A 21,215-nucleotide genomic window follows, 5' to 3' on the forward strand; every position below is an offset into this window, starting at 1 on the left:
TGACTCAGCCTCTGCAGCTCTGAGATTACAGGTACATGCCCATTAAGCATCTCAGCTGCTGCTTTATAGTGTAATTCTAATCACCATCTTAGGGACAGTGCTAAGTGACACAAAGCACACTCACATTCATAGCAATCATCGTCTACCTTCAAAGCTCTTCTTTCTAAAATGGAGCTCCTGATCAATTAAACTCTCCATTGCCTTTCAGCCCCAAACTGAGTTTCCTGGCCTCTGTATGTACCCATTACACAGGCCAATGAGATTCAGCAAGATTTGCCCTTTCGTGGTTGACTTCTTTCCTTCAGCACAATGTCTTCAGGACTCACCCAGGTCTGGCGTGTGTCAGAATTCTAAGGCAGAATCACAGTTCATTTATATGTGTAACACTTTCTTATTGATCCATGGATATGTGCACTGATCCTATCTTTGGCTAATGTAAGCGATAATAAGAGTGTGTGTATATGTGTGTGTATGTGTATATGTATGTGTGTGTATGTGTGTGTGTGTGTGAGTGTGTGTGTGTGTCTGTGTGTATGCATGCACCAACGAATGTTCAGCCTCTGCTCTCGGTTCTCTGGTGCAAAACCAGAAGTTGGCTTGCTGAACCATATGGTCATTCTATAGCAAAGCTTTTAAATAACCACCAAGCTGTTAAGTACATTGTCTACCTAGAGTGGACAAGAATTCTACTCTCTCTTGGTGACACCTACTTCCCTGATCACTCCTGTTACTATTTGATTGTAGCTACCCAAATGGCCACAAAGTCTGTACACTATGTCTCCGTTGTAATATAGGAACAAGAAGGGCTGAAATTCCATTTAAGTCTTCTTCCTTATGTCATAGAAGGTGCTGGCTGGCCCTAAGTTAGGTAACTCATACAATGTCACATAGAATGGAGCTAGACCATCAGAACCAGGCTCCTTTATCCCCATCTGTGTAAGAGTCTCTTAGACACTAAATACAGAAATGGAGAATAGAAAATGATGAATACCAGAATTTGGGATTCATCATGGGGTAATGATGAGATTTTTGTGTAGGAATGGACTGGAATCCTTGACTCATATTATTCTTTCTAATAAAATCAGATAAGCTTTGGAAAGTGCGGTGAGCTTCAGAGGGCCTTTGGTTGGCCTTCTTATCCAAATGGAGATGACAACACTTGCCCGACAGGAATGTTGAAAAGGTTAAGTGAAATTAAGAATCATCCTGTATAGTCCTGATATTATACCTGATCACTAAGGAAATAATGATACTCACCTAGTTCTTGCTAATTTGACATGGTGTTCGATGATAGAGTCTTATTTGGTTTGGCTTTGGCTTATTTCTGGTAGTTTCTGTCCAGTTTAGGGAAGGTTCTCGCCAAAGGTCAGAGGAACAACAGTAGCAGATGGACTTCCTGAATCGTGTGCCAAAGGGTTCCTCGGCTGCCTTCAGGCTGCAGCCTCCACCCTCCACACAGTAGAGAAAGAAGCTCAAGGACAGGCCCAGACATTGTGACTGAGCCTTCCTGAGCACTCCCTGCTGCAGACTCCAAGTCTGACTCGGAAAATGTGCTGTGCTCATCACCGGGGCGAGAGCAGCTGCCCAAGGTGGAGCCCATTGTCCAGGTTCTTCATGTAACAAAAAGAGGAAAGGGCCTATCAAAGCGCTTCCTGCCTACAGGAGCCGTGAGCTTCCATTAATTCTTTGTCCTGAGTCAGTCTGTCTCCCCTAGGCCAGCAACGCAGCAGGCCTGCCGTCCCCCTAGAACAGAACAGGCAGTTAATTTTAAAACCTTTCCAGGAGGTTAAGAAGGGAACAAGTTCAGAGGTCAGGTGACGCCACCTACCCTTCCCATATGGAGAACGGCACAGAGACAGTACATTTCTTCGGAAATCTGCTGACACTTGCTAACTGCCTTGACTCTGGCACAGATGTGTGAGGACAAGAGGGGAAGTCTTTGCTTTGTCTGTTTTACCAAGGGCTTATAGAAAATACGGTAATAGACGCTTTCTGAACACTACTTCAGTCTATGCACGTATTATGGAAGGATGATCTAGGCATGGAGGCAGAAGGATAAGAACTGCATTAGTTAGCCATGAGGTGAGTTAAAATCCCCAAATGAATGATGGGAGTTTCACCAACTAAGCTAACATCTTTTCTCAGGGAAGACCTTGATTCTCAGAGCTGTAGGGTGAGTTTTTCAGAGCGTGTGTGGTAAGGAGATTATCTCACAGAGAAGGCTTGTAGTGAACAGAGTATCCAGCAATGAGCCAGACAAAGAGGAAGAAGATGAGAAATGTGTAGATGGCAGTGCTGTGGTTGAATGCCAAATGCTAATCTGAGACCAAAACCAAAATGGTAGAAATCAAGACATCATGGCCAAGAGTCTGCCAGTCACCATACGTCTGAATGAGGTCACCATAAATCATCCAGTCACCAGCTGACCACAGAGGCAACCAAAGGGCCAGCAGACAGTGACATTGACCCAGATCAGAGGAAAGCACTCAAGCTTAGAACACCTAGAGTTACCTGCTAAGCACAGTAGTGTTCACCTCCAGTTCCTACGCGTTGGATTGATGGTTTACATGTGATGTCCATATGTCTCAGGGGTCAGGAGGTAAGCTCTGCTGTGGAAAGTCCTTCAGAGCTTACTAAGGTAGGGTGAACGTCCTCAGGGCTCTCCAGCTCCCTTTCCTTCACTGTATTTCACCGTTGTTTGTGGTTAAATTTCTCCCATTAAGTAATAAATCAGGAGTCACTGTTTATATTATAGATGGTGTGTTTTGTTAGAGTGACTGTCTTCCTGAGTCAAGTGTGGTCCCCAGAATGTTGAGTTTCTGCTCTTTCTTAGCTTAGCTGCAGGGCTCTGTATCAGATACATCCCAGGCTAGCCCAAGCAACCACTGCACCTATGTTTTCACTGATCTCTGTGAAAGCAACAGTGAACTTTTAAAATTCAAATTAAAACTCAATCCTTTTACATTTGTGTAAAATAACAAGAAACTAATATAAAGAGATTGTGGGGGAAAAGAGCAGATTTGAAATCCATTCAGTGGGATATAGGCCCATTGATATCTTTCAGGAATAAAAAATAAATTCTCATTCTAGACTTGATCTTCAAATGTGAAAGAAAAAGACACTCATTCATGGCTACTCATAACTATAAAAAGTTTTAAGCCAAAAAATCAGATATTCCAATCATCATTTTGCCTATATAGAGTCTGACACTTATTTAACCTATTTATTTTGACCAAGTTATCTTACTAAATAATTATTTAGGATAACACAGTGTATACATACATATGTATGTATATATATATATGTATATATATATATATGTGTGTGTGTGTGATTACATAAGATATACTATAAAGAAATTACACAAATATTATATTTCCCCCAAATTAAAATCAACACCCAGTAAAGCTTGGTTGGTAAAACATAAACAAGACTTCCCTCCCCAGTTCCCACACTACTTAAACACAGATTTGGAGCTGCCTAAGCCATTCCATTGATTCTGCAATCCTTCCCCTATAAGGTAAGATATATAGAGTTACTTCTGTGGTCAGCACAGCCTTTTCCTTGTTGAGGAATTTCCTTGCCTTCGTCAGGCTCACCCGAATGAAACGCCCAGGCTGTGGCAGTAACTGGCTGTGATAGGACTCAAACTGGAAGAGGCCAGGACACAGTGTTCAGCTATCTTAGATCTGTACCAAGACATACAGAGACTCGATCAAAAACAACAGACCAGAATGTCAGCAAAGCTGCTTTCCAGATGTTCAGGGAACTTGTTCGCTTCCACTGAAGGAGTTTAAGCTACCATGCTAGAAGGAAAGCAGGCAAAGTACTTAGGAGTAGCAAGAAATACTCCCTGGCTGAATGCTGGCTCGCACACAGCTCTTTCAATATAAACCACAGCTCTCCCTGATGGGCCACAGTGGATAAAGAAAGCCCTCTTTTGATGAGCCAAGGAGATAGATGCCAATGTACATTCAAAGAGTACTGTTGATATCGCAAACAAAGACCTGTGTTGAGGTGATATCTGTTCATGTTAAAAGCTAAACAAACACTTGGGAAGTGCCTATTCTATGTTAAGCTCATGCTAGAACTGCCTGTAATGTTTAACCAAGAGCAGAGCTCACACACCCTTTCGGGCACTTAACCAAGAGCTTACAGCCGCAGGGGTTATTAGTTCAGACTTACAACAATCAAGAGAGACGGTATAGAGGTGTTCTGAGTTTGAATGACATTGAAATAGCTCACAATATGGCTGTATTTGGTGGTAGACCCTGAAAGAGGGAAGCCAGTTAAAATAAGATCATTGGACTGACCTCTAGAACAGTCTATCGGTAGCTTAGACATTCGAGATGCAGAAGGAAGGGCATATGAAAGACTTGGGAGCCTACTGTCCACATGGACAGGAGCCACAGACACCGGCAGCCCTGACCTCACACACAGCCTCCAGAACTGAGAAGAAATAACTTTCTCTTGTAACTGTGAGCTAATCGGTCCATGGTTGTATTAGTTATGGTTTATGTCCCTCTGACCCAATCCCCGACAGAGCAGCTTAAGGAGGGGTGGTTTACTCTGACTCGTGCTTTCAGACTGTACGGTCATACATGGTGGGGTTCACAGCAGAGGGAGAGCATGATGGTAGACTGGGAAACAGAGAGTATAGCAGCACCAGAGCCTATAACCTCCAAGCCCACTGATGGAACCCCACTTCTACTAGATCCCTCCCACCTCCTAAAAGTTCCACAGACTTTCAACACATTGCCACGCTTCAGGAATAAGCAACCCAAACATAAGTCACGGATATTTCCGATTCAAACCACAAACAGCAGGGGTCCCAAAACACTAAAAGATTACATTGTCATTACCATAAGTTGATAAGGAAATGGATTGAACAATGTGTAAGTAGCTTCCTCAAAATTCTATGAAATTAAATAAAAGGCTGCCTGATCTTCATAAACCCTGTTGGCCTACTCAGTTTGTCTATCTGCTGTCCACCATACAGAATGTTCATGAAGAAAGGACCAAGGCAAGAAAAACCAGAGGGCAGCTCTGTCCCTCAACATACTGTCTCCATTGGTTTTTCCAGTGCTGACTTCAGGAGTCCTGTGTTCCTGACTGAGTCTCCCAGGTACCCTGCCATCCTCCCTAAAGAGCCTCTGTGGATGAGGAACATCAGAGGGTGAGCATTCCCAGAGCCACTGATACACTAATTCACTTATGTGACTGCTTGTAAGGACCATTAAGTAGTCTTTTGGAAAAGACTAACTTGTCTGAAGTAAGGAAGAAACTTCTAGAATAGCAGCAAGCTGGGAATATGCAAAGAAGAAAAGAGACATTCCCTTTTTGTTTTGAAAAGCGCAGCAATTGCTAAGACTATGCACTTTGGGGAGTTTCAGGGATGATGTAATCACTGGAGACTGGTACAATCAGGTTAGATTTCCCTGGAACAGAAAGTCAGGGTAATAGTATTACTTGGATTAGATATGATAAGAACGAGTCATTGAATGATAAGGGGCAAACCACACCTTGGTACAGTCGTTTGCAAACTGTATCGAGGCCCACACGCACCTGGAGATGTGTGGATGAATAGAAAGGCACCTTGTCTTTACAGTGAGCTCAGCAAGTTGCTTTGATCTAGGTAAGTGGTTCTCAATCTCACTGAATTGTAACACCACCCAAGGAGCAATTGCCATGCGCAGGTAGCGGGTTCCATCCCCCGACACTGGGTCATTAAACCCAGCCTGGATTTTAAAGTGTTCCCCAGATCTTCTGATAACAATAGACTTGCAGAGGAGAGCCTGGACCTGGCATTCCACAGTGTCAGTGCGGAGGACTCCCCCAGACTAACGAGGTTCTCCCAAACATCTCAATGGTAAGAGCTAGACATAAGGAGGATGAGAAGAGAGAGTGGCCGGAAACAAAACCTTCTCCTGATAAATATCCATGAATGCCAGATGTCAGACTAAATCCGAACAGAATACAATTGGGCAGAGTGAAGGGGAGATTCACCTGTACCGACTGTAATCACTACCATCAATGCAGTGCTCCTCTCAAAACATGAGCCTGATGTTTTCAATCAATGACTCTGCTAAGGAAAGCCACAAAGCCATGAGATCGATTCTTTCCTTGGCCTTCTTTTACGAAGGGACAGAAGATCCAGAGTAAACGGCTTGGTAAAACTTGTTTTCCACAGCTGCTTCATGGTGCTTCGTGAATATCTTGTCTTGGGCTTTATGACCAGAGGGTTTGGAATCAGGAAAATACACAGATGCTAAGAGCTCTACCCACAGTGGAGATGGGCTCAGAGACTCTGCCCTCTCTCGGTTGTGGTAATGATCAAATATATTAGCAGCCAGTATGGATGGGAGCGCCAGCCACCCAGAACGGACAAAGTCTGAAAGTACAGGCGACCCACACGAGACCTCTTCCCTCACCTTGTGCCTCTGGCATGCATTGCCAGTGATCAAAACCTTTCAGCGGGGTTTTGTTGTGTTTAAGAGAAATTCCTGCTTTTGGTGGAATGCCAGCAAGGGAGGCCAGGCAGGTAACAGTTCACCATTGCCCTTGGCAATAAAACTGCCCTGTGAGAATAAAACAGGGTAAAAGTCATCCAGTCACAGACAACAGGAAGGAAGGAATTCACCCAAAGAAGAGTTGGGAATTCTTCCTCCCCTGAATTCCTGTCTCAGTCTGGTGGTATTTGTGTACTGCTGCTGTCCACGGGTGAGAAAACAAAGCCTAGAATGTGGGTGTGGGGTGAGAGGTGCTCTGGACCCCTACAGCCCTGTCTGCAGGGTTGGTGTAGCGTGTAGTGATGAAGTTGCTACAGGGACAACCTCCCTTTTCTAAACTCCGCAAAACCTTACGGAGACGTGATGTTTATTGCCAAAATTCTGTAAGGTAATTTTGCTAGCAGGTTTCTGAACTGTATCTACGGACCCATGTGTGTTCACACTGAAATGTAGTTGCTTAAGTGGGACTGTGACAGACAGCCCACATGTCTAGAAACAGGCAGCTACTTATGCATAGTACTAGCAAAGCAGTCAGAGTCACTGCACGATCTAAGCACATCGTGGACATTAAGGTTTTTAACTGGGCAGTGCGGAAGATTGCCATTTTCCCATCTCAGCACACAGCCTTTTCTTCTGTGTCGTGAGTAGCAGCTTGCTGTCTCTAAGTAAAGGTTCCCGAATGCCTTTTCCCTCGGTGGCACAATGAAAAGGCCATGGGGTTCCGGAGACATCTGTGTGAGTTGTGAGTTCAGCTGCTCTTACACATCAGTTTTCAAGGCCAGATGTGCACACCCAGGTCGCAAGTGTTCCTGGTGTATAAAGTGCCCAATGCTTTCTCTATTTGCTTTCAGGACAAATCAATCTTACTTGTCCTTAAAGGCTCAGTCATCTTCTAATTGTCACTCTTTATTGCTTAGGTCCCCTGGGTCACAGTCGATGGGAGACTCAGACATGATTCACTCGCTCCTGCCTTTGTGTACAATATGCCCATAGGCCAGCAAAAAGGGTTTCCCCTTTGTCTGTTACACTTCCATGGAATCTTGAAGCATCTCCCAGATTAGGGCTATGTGCTAATGCTTGGCACATACACAGATGCAAACAGACACACATGCCCACATAGCTATAGGCTATACACACGAACATATTCTCATGCACACACACACACATACATGCACTCACCCAGACATAGTCATATGACACAAGAACATACATGAACACATGGATAGGTGCACATGTGCATTCACACAGACACAGAATCATATAACAATATAGACTTATACACATATAGATATCCTACACATTCACAGACATATGCAGTCATGAAGACAGAGACTCATAGATCGAAACACATAGGTGTTTGAAGATGCACAGCCACACATACTTGTAAATGTAGTCATACATACATGATACATTCAATTACATATATATGTATGCACATGCATATGCACAAATGCTCACACATATACCATGCATCCACACAGATAAACAGTTTCTCTCTCTCTCTCTCTCTCTCACACACACACACACACACACACATCATATCACATATATAGCCATAAGACACACAGCCACACATCTGATGTACATTCAGACAAATAGATGCACATACTTAGACGCATATACATAGCACCATATACATACACTCACAGACACCCAGATATAAGTAGGCTCACATACAAATACAGACTACCAAGACATGCACACACCCAGGAAGAGACATACTTAGGCACACACACACACACACAGGAGACATGTGCATTTATACACACAAATATGTGTTCAGACACATAAACAAGCATGCAGTCACAACCGTGGTTTCTGCTGTTCAAATGTCTGCCTCCTGTTTGCCTCAAAGCCCTGTCAACCCTCTAACAGGAAGCACTGTCTTTTCTGGCCTTGGCCCACACTTCTATGAGCCTCCTACATTTTTCTGGGGGATATAAATCAGCGCCCCCCCATCAGCTTCCCACGCACAAAGGGACATGCTGGGAGCGTCTGTACAAACAGAAAGGTGCCCGGTGTGCTCGGCAGGGACCTAGAGGCCCCAAGGCAGTGGCCTCTCTTTTAAACTAGCAGATCCAACTTTTCAGGGAACCGTCAATGACATTCAAATCACCCGTGACAATAGAAGAATGTGTAGCTAGACACATAACCCTGACCTTTCTCAATAAGTCCCATATGCTACAGAATCCTCCTCTTGCTGTGAGTAGGTAGCAAGCTGAGTGAATGGAACAGTGAGCCTTTGCTTTCTGACATGCCCAAAGAGAAAACCTCTCATTGCCCGGAGGAGTACTGCCTTGGATGCACGGTACCACCAAAATGATTAACTAGGACATGTTCACCGTAGTAAGCAGATGGACAGGTGAGACAAAGTGACTGACAGAAGCCACACTCTACTATCTTTTCAGTTGATTAGTGAACTACAGAGGATGAGAGGAGCTTGGACTCTCCTGGTGACACAATCAAAGCTGCTATCCAAGGGCATAAAGGCCATCTTTCCTAAGTTGTATGTCATCAGCATGTTTCCCCAGTAGTTGAGGCTTATATCCCTATGTACATGGGGATACGTCAGTGCAGACACACATTCTCTTATCTCTTACTTCACAAATCGTTTAGAGAATTATCTGGCCATCCGTACTATACGTAAGCAATAGCTGGTGATTGCTATGATCCCAGTGAAGTCATTGGACTAATGAGTCACTAAACCCTTTATGCTTTTATGATCTCTTATTACACTAAGGACTTACAGTTGATATGACCCTCCTTGTGTCAGAAATAGAACTCAGAACTGAAGTAATCCTCTTTTACGTCGTTTAAATTTTATTTTTGATTTTGTATATGTGTGTGTCTGTGTGGGGGTTGTATACGTGGGTACAGATGCCTGCTGAGGCGAGAGGTATCAGATCCCTGGGATTACAGGTAGTTTCGAGTCATGCAATTATGTGTACTTGGAACCAAAACCAGTCCTCTGTTAAGAACAGCACGTGCTCCTAACTGCTGAGCCATCTCTCTCTGACCCCATGGATCTGCTTTGCTGATGATGCCTATTTTTATCTGACACTGCTAGTGTTTATTATGCAGTTAAGAATCATCCTGCTCAATCAATCGCACTGATTCCACTCCGTTCTTCCCAAAAGAGGGGAGAGAGCTTATAACAACCTAGCAGAAGAGTTTTCATTTTTCCCTCTCATGCATTAGTGAGGTCAGACGCGCTTCAGAATACAAAGTTCTGAGTGCATGCAGGGAATTAAACCTAAGTTCAGCATCTGAGATGTGCTTCCTTCATTGGGATGCATGGAGGAAGGGATGGACTAATTGATCTTTTAAGACATGATTCTACTGAGTGATGGTTGCTGGCCTTGAGTTCACAATCCTCTGTTTATTCCTCCTGAGTAGTAGGATTTCAAGTATAGGCAGCCAGGCCCAGCTCTGTATTTGAATAAAGTGCAACTTAAAGATTTCCCATGATAGTGCCCATAAGGACTAGCCACTTATTCCAAGCACACACAGACAGCAGTTAGCTAGCTCAGTGCGCATTAGATTGAGAGCCAGGAGAACACGGGACTTCTCCACAGCCTCTACTTTCCTGAGCATATTCTAGCCAAGGGACTATCGCCTCTGAAGGCTACCTCTCTGGGTCTTCTTTTGGTATCATGGTTATCTCTGAAAATCTGATGAAGATTATGAATAATCCTCCCAGATAATGCACATGGGTATTTTTCACACACACACATCACACACACTCACACATATACACACATTCACATATACATCACACACACACACTTGCAAACACATCACAACACACACATCACACAGACTCACATATCACACACACTTACAAACACATCACAACATTCACACACATCACACACACTTGCATACAGATGCATACACACTTGTGTACACACACACACACACTTCTAGAATAATCCTCTGCCCTTTTTTTATTTCCAGGGACTGAAACTCAGGCCCTTATACATGCTGGTCAGTGACCTAATACTGATTTACAAGCCTAGATAAGGGTCCTATGGATTAATTTGCAATCACCTTCAACAACATAACAATTAATAACTAAATATATGTGTTTAACTACCTTCTTTTCTTTTTATAATTTTTGTATTTAAGATTCTGGCTTTTTCCCTCTGTGAGGAGAAGGGGAGGAATGATGAGGGGCTGGGGGGCGAGGAGGATGGTAGGCTGGGGTTGGGATGTACAGTAAATAACTTCACTAATTTGAAAAATAAAATAAAATTCTGGCTTTTAACCCTCCTGAAAGATTTCATATAATTCATTCATTTTGATATAGTGTACTCAGCATTTAAAAAAGGAAGTTTGGTAGGTTTGCTGAATTTCTGGAAACTTTTTTTGCCTTTCTGTTAAGAAAGCACAGTGGGCTTTGGCTCAGGCCTCTTTAGAAATGCTTTATTACAAATTATGCCGGAATAAGGAAAGAGATAATAATGTTATAATAACCCACAGAAACTTTATCATAATTCACTCCAACTTTAAAACATACCATTTAGGAAGAAATAAATGGTTATGTATCTGCTGTAGTGACAGAGGAGAAATTTCACAAACATGAAGATAGATTATGGATATATAAAGGTAATATTGCCAAATTACTCTATGGGCAACTATATCTATGCCATGAAGTTTAAAGTTGGGGTGGGGGAAGTTCTCTAGACAATTGATGCAATCATTTGTTTTGGAAAAGTTTGGCGGTCAGCATAAAGCTGCTGTGAGAGATTTAGAGTCAACCCATAGAAAAGTTTACAATGATCAAAATTTACCATCCTATATTTTTCCCTTGGGACCGATCACCACAGAGCAAGAGAATCTAAGTTGATAATAATTTATTAGGGCTATGTATCACTTACAATGTATAATAAATTATTTTTAAAAACCACAGCATCCTTCTAAAATCTCCCATATTCATTTCCTAATGCTCGCTACAGTGTCTGTAGGCCATTTAATTAGATTATATTTTAGCATTAGTCAGAGAGTAAAACATTAGAAAATTGTTCACAGTCCTTCAGATTTATGAAGGGCCCCATTATTTCAGCTTTGTGCAAACCATTTTGAAATATGTACATTGGCTGAAACATTGGCTGAAGCCGAGGGTTTACTGGGCTGGGCCTGGCATCCAGTTCTTTGGCTTTAACACCAGGGGGTGCACTGTCTTAGGCATTGTATTCAATGCAAGCAGTCAGTTACTGATCTCTAAAAATCTTGACCAACAAACAGCATGGAGGTTTAGCCACACTTTAAAACATTCAGATTTTAAAAAACCAAAACGTCAGTAAACCATGTATGCTTCATATTCCTTCTTTCCTCCCTCTCCCTACCCACTTCGATAATTTTCAAAAAAGAAAAGAAAATAACAAAACAAACAACAAGAACAAAAAACGAAGTTAGGTTTGAGTTTAGTCTTAGGGCCTTGCCGACGCCCCTAGGTGAGTGCACTCAGTCCGCACAAATGTGTTCTCAGTCCCCATAAAAGTGTTCTGGTGTGTGCCTCCATCCTCTCAGGCTATGCAGGTCCTTTCCTGCTGCGAGAGTTCTCAACCCCTGCTGAAGGCACTTTGCTTCCAGTTCACTGCAGTGAGTTGGAAGTCTGTGTAGCTGGTGAGTTATGTCCCTTTCCATCCTCGGAGTCCTGTAGGAGGAAGCTCTCAAGCCTTCACGGGACACGGCCCCAGCCAGAGCAGGCAGGCTCTCTGGGTCTGTAAAGGTCCATTGGTGGATAAGCGCTTACCCATCCTGCTATGCTCAGTGTACCTTGATGGAATATTTCCGCAGTTTGAGAAACTGGAGAAGCTTGTCTTTTGTCCTCTTCTTCAGGGCCATGAGGGCTCGAGTTTTCTCCTCCAAGTCTTGGTCGATGGCAAAAATGATCTTGGCCCGCTCCTCTGCCTTCTTGTCTCCGGAGTTCCTGAAGAGCCTCTGCAGGGACTCCTGGTCTATGTTTTCAAAGATGTTGCCCACAGCTTTCTTGCGAGCAGCTGTGTCGAAGTGGTAGCCGTGGATGGACGGGCTTACTCGAAGAGACGAGGACATGCTGGTGGCTTGGTGGCTTGGCTTTGCTTTCATCGATGTGGGTCTTCCACAGCTCAGCTTGGGCACTTCCAGGGAGTCTGTTGTAAAATCATCCCAGGACTGCTATTTAAAGTGTGAACAAAGCTCGGGACTCAAATTACACTGGTGACGTCACATTGATCCCAGGGAGGAAAAACCACAGAACGTTAACAGTTGCATTGCCAAATATCTGGCTCCGGATGTTGGAATGCAATGCGTTTCAAAGCTGTGTTTACAGATAGCTCCAGACTGGCTTCCCTCTTTACATCCCAGACGGCATTGTGCCTTACAAACTGTCTCTTCCTTCCAGAAGCTGAAACCAGGACAGAGAAAAGGCTCAGAACCTTCCCTGATAATTGAAACAAAGAGTCCTGCCAAGCTCTGCAGAGTTTCATTTAGTACAGGAATTTTAAAGTGTGGGGCCAGACCCTGGCAGCCTAGGTCTGCGTGCCCCTTTGCCTGTCCCTATCAGGGTGAGGGTGAGGACGTCAGAGAAAATACTGTGGAAGACATCTGACTCCAGACACGGCTCAGCCCGAAACCATGAGTCTCAGACTGTGTATGGGTGTTATATGTAATCTGTGCCGAGAACTGCAATTGAAACAGTAATAGCGGCAGATGGTAGCTCTCTGTTTTGTATAGGTATTGACAGCAACAGCTATTCTAAAGCCGGGAGCAAAGGTTAATGGAGGTGCTTTGAGTACCTGATGTCCACAAGGAAGGAGCTGGCCTTCTGTTTGGAGGGTTACTTTAGAATCACTCAGCAGAATCAGAATGATGCTATCTCCATCGCAAGTTTTAATGTATTACTTTGGCTGTCCACACGACTCAGACATGTACAGCTATTCTCTGCCAACTGTTTCCTTCATCTGGCCTAGAGATTCCTCTTCAGGAATCAAATCTCTACTTACTGTACTTGCTGGTCCTCCAAGAAACTAGAATGGACTTTTATGTTATTTCATTTATAGCCAAGAAAGTCACCCACCTATAACCCCATCTGTCTTAGAAGGCTGAGGCAGGACAGCAAGCTGCAGGACAGACTGAATTACACGGGAATACCCTGTCTCAAAAGTAAATTAAATGAATACAATAGAAATAAAAATCATTATTTTACCTTAATAAACTGTGTGTCTCACTAGGAGAAAGAAATGAGACATTTTTGCACACAATCTTCATATTAGCTGAAAGAAATAAATTCCACTGTGGGCGAATATGCACCAGAGTTGCGTGAGCACATAAGGGTAAGGGACTTCTACAAACTGGGGTTTGTGGGAGCTCGGGAGGAAGGGTGTTGTTGTCTTTGGGGTAATACTGCTGTGAGAATATGCCGTGGTCAAAGAAACTTCGAGAGGAAAGGGTTATTTGGCTTGCACTTCCACAGCACTGTCCATCTCTGAAGGAAGAGCATAGGAATGCACACAGAGCAGGAACCTGGAGTTGGGAGTTGATGCAGAGGCCATGGAGGAGTGCTGCTTACTGGCTTGCTCCCTCTAGCTTGCTCAGCCTGCTTTCTTATAGAACCCAGGACCACCAGCTCAGGTATGGCACCGCCCACAGTAGACTGGCTGGCCTTTCCCCTGTCAATCACTACTTAAGATAATGCCCTACGGCTGGATCTTGTGGAGACATTTTTCTCAATTAAGGTTCCCTCCCTTCAGATAACTCTAGCTTGCCTCAGGTTGACATAAGATCAACCCACACGGTATGATGACCTGTGCATACCTGATTGAGAGAGGGGAGTGAGCTGACATGCCATCCTAGCAAGAGTACTACAGGCTGGTGAAGCAGAAAGAGCAAAGGCCTGATGACAGGCACAGGTGCATATAGCTGGGGCCAGTGTGATTGGAACACAGTGAACAGGGCATGATGGGAGGAGCCTGGGGCGGGAAGAGAAGGTGGTGGAAGATAGCAGACCAGACTATGATTCTCAGAAAGTCCTGTCCTGGATTAGCACATTCCAGATGAGGTGACTGGCCTCTGGGGACACTGGAGATGGTTTCTTTTGTGGTTTTTTAATGAGATGTCACTTCTTAGCTAGGAGGGAAGAGCAAAAAGATCAGCTAGGAGACCTTCAAGTCCCCTAGACCAAGAAAAAAAAAATAGAACTCATTGGATTCTGGACCTACCGTGAAGGGAGAGCTAAGAAAATTGAAGGGTCGAATACTAAGGGGCAACTCGAGTGTGGGTAACTTTCTCTGCAGAAGTTCCTGTGGAGGGTTTCCTCTTAACTCAGAGACCAATCTATCAGAGATGTGCTTCAGCCTCCCCATGGTGAGGAGGAAACCTCACGCTCTGATGTCCCTGGCTGTGGACTCACTGCCTGGCTGTGGACTCAACAACTTATCTTTGAGCCAGTCCATTTTTCTAACCAATGAGGAAGGGTTGTTGTTGCTATGGAAACAATGATTTATTGAGATTTTATTATGTGCCAGGAATGGTGACAAGAAACTTACATAACTCAATCATTATCGCCCATCAAAGCTGCTTCAGCCTTCTTGCGCTAAGCTCTCACGTGAGCTGATTCGTAGATATGCCTGACTTCCTATTATGCCCTATGTATTGATGGCTCCCAAATGATACCCAGCCTAGACCTATACTCCGAAGTATAACACATCTTACTATGACTGTATAAGAAATATGGCACACACATCTACTGTGTTAAAAAGATAAAACCTTGTCTAACTCCCATTACCGATAGATTACTAACTAGTGCAGGTCACAACTCTCAACAGAGAAACTTTAGTTTGCAATGAATGGCAACGAATACAGAATGCAGCTGGCCAGAGTGCAGAGGTTAAGTAACTGTGGAGTGCTCATTCCTACAGGAGACATCTTTATCACACCTTCTCCACACAGGGTTCAGGAAACATTGCAGAAGAGGGAGCAGAAAGATCCTAAGAAGCAAAGGTTACAGGGAGCGTCTGAGCAAGTGTCCTCTGGACATACCAGGTCCACTGCCCTTGTGAACTCCCAGTGCCTTTCATTGCCTGCACAAGACCAACACAAGGACAAGCAAGCCAAAATTCCAGTAGATGTCCAAGCCAAAGCACCCCAGGTCAGCTGTCACCCTCATCACGGACTCACGTCCAAGAGATACAGAGAGCTTGGGGAAGGAGCAAGTTAGCTGGGAGACTTTCAGCAGGAAATGGTAAATTCCCAGCTGCTCTAGCAATGACGGGTCCAGTGCACTTGTGAGCATCTGTGGCATTGGCTGAGATCACCTTCACCCAATGCCTGCTTCCTTTGCAGGCATGGGTGCTTTCTGAAGATTCACTTCCTCCCAAGCTGAGCCTGTTCAACTCTGTGCTCTCACCAAAGCTGAGACCAAGTCTTCCTCCTGCATTCTCGATCCCAGCAACGCTCTCCCTTACCAGTTCTCTACCTGGCACCCATAGCATAGTTCTTGGGGTCACCCCAGTAACTTTTTTATAATGTATTTATTTTTATGTTTATGGGCATTGGCGTTTTAACCCTGATCCCCTGGAGCAGGAATAACAGACAATTGTGAGCTGCCATGTGGGTGCTGGGAATTGAACTCAGGTCCTCTGGAAGAGCAGTCAGTGGTCTTAACCACTGAATCATCTCTCCAGCCCATTTTCCTTAATTTTTAAAAATTCTTTGACAATTTTGCACATAGATACAATGTAGTTTGTGTTTTCACCCTCCTGTTCCTTCTTATGCACACTCCCCACTCTTGCTGAACTCCTTATCCCTCCCACTAAGTCCTTCTCTTTACCCACGTCTTGTATTTTACTTTATCATGTTTTACTTTTATTTTCTAATGACTCACTGAGTTTATTTAGTGTCACATGCATGAATATGTACAGGCTTTTGTTGTTTTTGCTTGTTTGTTTTACCAAAGCACAGACATTTTACCAGTTGCTCCACCACTGAAGGAATATTATTCTCTCTCCGCAGCAACTATTAACTGGAAGTTGCTTCCCCGGGAAGACTTGGGGCTTCATGACCCTCGCGTCTATCCATAATGGGATGTTAATGGCTTAATCTTCTGCCGGTGAACACAGCTACAGAGTTCATGAGTACAATCATTACACCATATCCAGAAGGCAGCATTTGACAGGACTCATCCCCATTTTCTGGCTCTTGTGTCTTCCCCCCACCTCCTCTTTAGTGATGTTCCCTGAGCCTTGTAGAGACTGAAATACATTCCCCACTTAGAGAGGAACATGCAGCCCTCCTTCTTCTCAGCACCTCGTCCAGTCGTGACTCTCTGCATTAACCATCTCCTATGGCAGACAGAAGCTTCTCTGACAGAAGTTTATTCTCTAATTCTAGCAGCAATAACCTATGGGCAGAAAAATAAGTGTTTAGAAGGCAATTTGACACCAAATCCATTCAGCAAACAGTAGCAGGTTTCTACCTAGAGCCTCTGACATCCACAGCCATTGGCTTTTAACCATGTTTACACAACATGCATAGATCCCATCCTGGGATAGTGCCTCAGATCCAGTAAGAAGGTGATTGGTTACATCCATGACGGTCATGCGTAATAACAGGATTGTTCTGAATGTGAGCTGCTGTGGCTTCTGATTGCTTGTGCACCATCACATCACCCACTGAAAGTCTACAGATGTGAGCTGAGAATCCCAAGGTGCAGAGATTCATCAGGAGGCGGTCCACTGAATGACAAGTCTCTTATAAAAAGAGACTTCTCTTATAAGAAGAAGGTCAGAAGTTAAAGAAGTTAAAGACACTGAGCTGCAGGCTCTCAAAATGGCAGGCAGAGCCACGAGCCTAGGGATATGGGGTTTTCCAGTTCTCTGGTTCCCTCTCAGCCACCCAGGACTGTATCCCTGAAGGTTGAGTTGAGACTTCGGGCTTCCTGACATGCACAGTAACCACTTTGAATTGTTTTATGCTGAGAAATCTGTGGTGATCTGTCATTGCAGCAGACAGAATGGAATATACTTTTCAAGCCATTTCGCAATGAAGACATGAACTCAGGATTCTTTGATTCTGAAGCCTGTGAACTTAAAACTAGGCCAGAGAATTCTCAAGCTCTGTCTTTGGGAATTCTGTTTTATTTTTTTATTTTTTTTTTTAAATATATAACATTGAGCAGCACCCATAAAGTGTTGCCGGAAAGCAGTCACATGGATTTGAGACCTGAAGGAATTTCAAAACGGCTTAGGTGGCAAGCCTGTCCACAGGCAAACAATGTCAGTTTCTGTTGCACAGAAATGTGACTCGGAGCACATTGATGCCCTTTGCCAAGGGAAACTCCACACCGATGGGAAGCCCTTTGCACCTGCACCTGCTTCCTCCCTTCCTGTGTAACTATTCTCAGCTACTGAGGTGGAATACAGGATTGAAAAGCTGCTCAAGGGGACTCCCGGGTTGCACCTGGATGCCTGACAGTTTTTAATCCCTGCAATAAAGACAAGAGCTGATGAGGGCGGCTTAAAGGAAATGTCTGCGTGGCCAGTGTAGTTCCTTCTGGACATTAATTTTCCGGTATTTGCTCATTATGTGAAGAGATTAAATGTTTGCCATCAAATGTGGATGATTAGTTTTGCGCTCAAATGAAGAGATTTAGGAAACATGGGGAAAGAAGTGTTTACTAAGTGGATATACCTGTTTTGTCCATGTAGGCCATCCTTCCAAAAAGCCCTGGGGTAAATGTCACTGGCCCTCGACTGCTCCATGGAAAAGCAATGGACTCAGAGACACTGAACCCCAAGTGGTGAAACCCCAAGTTGTTTGTGGGCACTATTTTAATCTCCAACCTCCCTTCCAAAAACATTTTCTGACCCTTCACCCGGATTACTTACTTCTCCTGTAGGGAAAATCACATCAAGCCATAGCCTGTGGTGTAGCTCAGTAGCAAAGTGCTCACCTAGAGGTTCAAACCATTGAAATCTGTGCTTTAAGCTTCAGCTGCGTATCCACAAGCATTCTGACCTTGACAATAAGGATGTGGCTTTGGTACAAAGCATTTTCACATACAAATAGGATTCTCATTTACACATGAAAGCGTGGAATGTTCCAAGAGTGGAAGAAGAATGTTCCAAGCATCTAGGTCCTGGAACCAACTGTGAACCCATCTCTTCCTTCCAGCCAGTTCTGCATCTTGCCTGCCATCGCTCAGCTTCTTTACTATGTTCCCATTCGGGTGTCTCCTACAGTTTGACATTTCTATCTGATTCCCTTGCACAGCCCCTTCCATGAGTTCATTCAGCGGTTTATAGATTCATTCGCTGTTATTGCTGAATACCCACTATGTGTCAGGTAACATACCATGTGCTATAGGAGCAAACTGGGGGGAAGTGGATATTGTCCTTCTTTTTTGAAGACCATGACAAATGTTGAACAAACAGGTGAGCATATAACTGTATCCAAAGAGAAGTGCGTAAGTGCCACAGAGTGAGAAACACAACAAAAAGTTTTGTTCAGATTGGCCACGCTTTCCAGACATGATGCCACACACCTTTAATACCAGCACTTAGGACGCAGAAGTAGGTAGATTTTTAGAAGTTCTAGGTCATCCTTGTCTACATAGAAAGTTCTCTAACCATCCAGAGCTCCAAAAAAAAAAGAGAAAAAAAGAGCCTGTCTCAAACAACAGTGAAAAACAGGTTAACAGATCCACACATTGCATGTGAGATGACTTGCTATAGATGTAGGATCTAGCCAGAAGAATCTCTCCAGGGGCAGAGAAGAAAGCAAAGGTCCTGAGGTCCAAATGAGTTTGAAGGCAGGGAAGGACGTAGGGCACAAGATGCCCTGAAAACAGAAGCAGAGAGGAGAGGTGAAGAAAGTGGTGCTGGTGGGTTGCAAGGCTCAGATGCCACAGGAAGATGGAGGTCGTGTTAAGAATCTATAGTCTCATTGCGAGTCAAACAGACAGGCTTTTAAATCCAAGTCGACAGGAGTGGCTAGAGCTTTTACATTTTTATCTTTAAAAAATTACTTTGACTCCTGGACTACCAAGAACCACTGTTTCTTCAGAGAATGATCAGCTTATCATAAACGTATTTTGGAAATAAACTCAAAGATACTTGCACATCAAGTGGACAGTAGGTGGAGGGTAATGCCAGGGCCACTTCTGATGCAGGTTGGTAGCAGCATAAGACAAAGAGGCCAGGAGTTGGCAGAATTTGGGAGGAAGCCAAGTTTGATGATACATACAATGTGCACCAGAAGGGCTGAATAGAACCAGAAAGTAAGCTGGGGTAGAGAACAAGGGCTCTGGCGAGAACTCCCTGAGATGCCCACGCCTTCTTTCTCCAATAACAATAGTCAAGAACTCAGTCTTGCTACCACTGTCTTTACCTCACTCACATGTAAATCCAGAATCCAGAGTATTGCCTGGTTCAAAGACGTTGTTGTTTCAAATTATTTTATTTAAGAAAAATCTTCAAAATATTTAGCATTTGAGATTTAGCCAGAGAGGATGGGTGGGGAACATAGGGGAGCTTGTCATCCAGAGTTCAACCTACTCCAGTTTTTTTTCAATGTATAGATTTAATTTTTTTCTCTTTTTTTTTTAGTATATGTTTTCTTTATTTACAATATCTCCTTCCCCAGGTTCCCCTCCAAAAATAAATAAATAAAATAAAATAAACAAAAACTAAAACAAACCCCTGTTCCCTCTCCCCTCCCCCTGCTCACCACCCCACCCCTTCCTGCTTACTGTCCCTGACATTTCCCTACACTGGGGCATAGAACCTTCACAAGGCCAAGGGCCTCTCTTCCCATTGATGACCAACTAGGCCATCCTCTGCTATACATTTGCTGCTGGAGCCATTAGTCCCACCATGTGTACTCTTTGGTTGGTGTTTTAGTCCCTGGGAGCTCTGAGGGCACTAGTTAGTTCATATTGTAGTTCGTCCTAAGAGGCTGCAAACCCTTCAGCTCCTTGGGTCCTTTCTCTAGCTTTATATTGGGGACCCTGTACTTCGTTCAATGGATGGCTGTGAGCCTCTACTTCTGTATTAGTCGGGTACTGTCAGAGCCTCTCAGGAGACAGCTGTCTCAGGCTCCTGTCATCCAGCACTTGCTGGGATCCACAATAGTGTCTAGATTTGATGATTGAATATGGGAAGGATTCCCAGGTAGAGCAGTCTCTGAATTGTCCTTCCTTATATAATAGCCAGAACCTGGAAACAACCCAGATATCCCTCAACAGAGGAATGGATACAGAAAATATGGCACATCCACACAATGGAGTACTACTCAGCTATTAAAAACAATGAATTTATGAAATTCTTGGGGAAATGGATGGATCTGGAGAATTTCATCCTGAGTGAGGTAAGCCAATCACAAAAGAACACACATGGCATGCACTCTCTGATAAGTGGATATTAGCCCAGGAGATCGGAATATACAAAGTACAAACCACAAACCACAAGAAACTCAAGAGGAAGGAAGACCAAAGTGTGGATACTTCCTTCCTTCTTAAAAGAGGGAACAAAATACCCATGGAAGGAGTTGCAGAGACTAAGTGCTCCAGTTTTTTATACTTAAAAAATGATGATTCTCCTCAGCAACTGGTTTGAGAGTTTTACTATATTCCATGTCCTTATAAGAAACTCATTACAGGGCTGGCGAGATGGCTCAGCAGGTAAGAGCACTGACTGCTCTTCCAAAGGTCCTGAGTTTGGATCC

General features: G+C 43.9%; 1 protein-coding gene across 1 annotated transcript; it reads right to left on the reverse strand.

The window, feature by feature from the left end:
- Positions 1-10,913: 10,913 nt before the first annotated feature.
- Tcim (transcriptional and immune response regulator) lies at positions 10,914-12,679 on the reverse strand. Its single transcript, XM_031342720.1, has one exon. The coding sequence runs from the start codon at positions 12,600-12,602 to the stop codon at positions 12,282-12,284; it is 321 nt and encodes a 106-aa protein (XP_031198580.1). The 5' UTR covers positions 12,603-12,679; the 3' UTR covers positions 10,914-12,281.
- Positions 12,680-21,215: the final 8,536 nt, after the last annotated feature.

The sequence above is a fragment of the Mastomys coucha genome, unplaced genomic scaffold (assembly GCF_008632895.1).
Source record: "Mastomys coucha isolate ucsf_1 unplaced genomic scaffold, UCSF_Mcou_1 pScaffold22, whole genome shotgun sequence".
Lineage (NCBI taxonomy): Eukaryota > Metazoa > Chordata > Mammalia > Rodentia > Muridae > Mastomys > Mastomys coucha.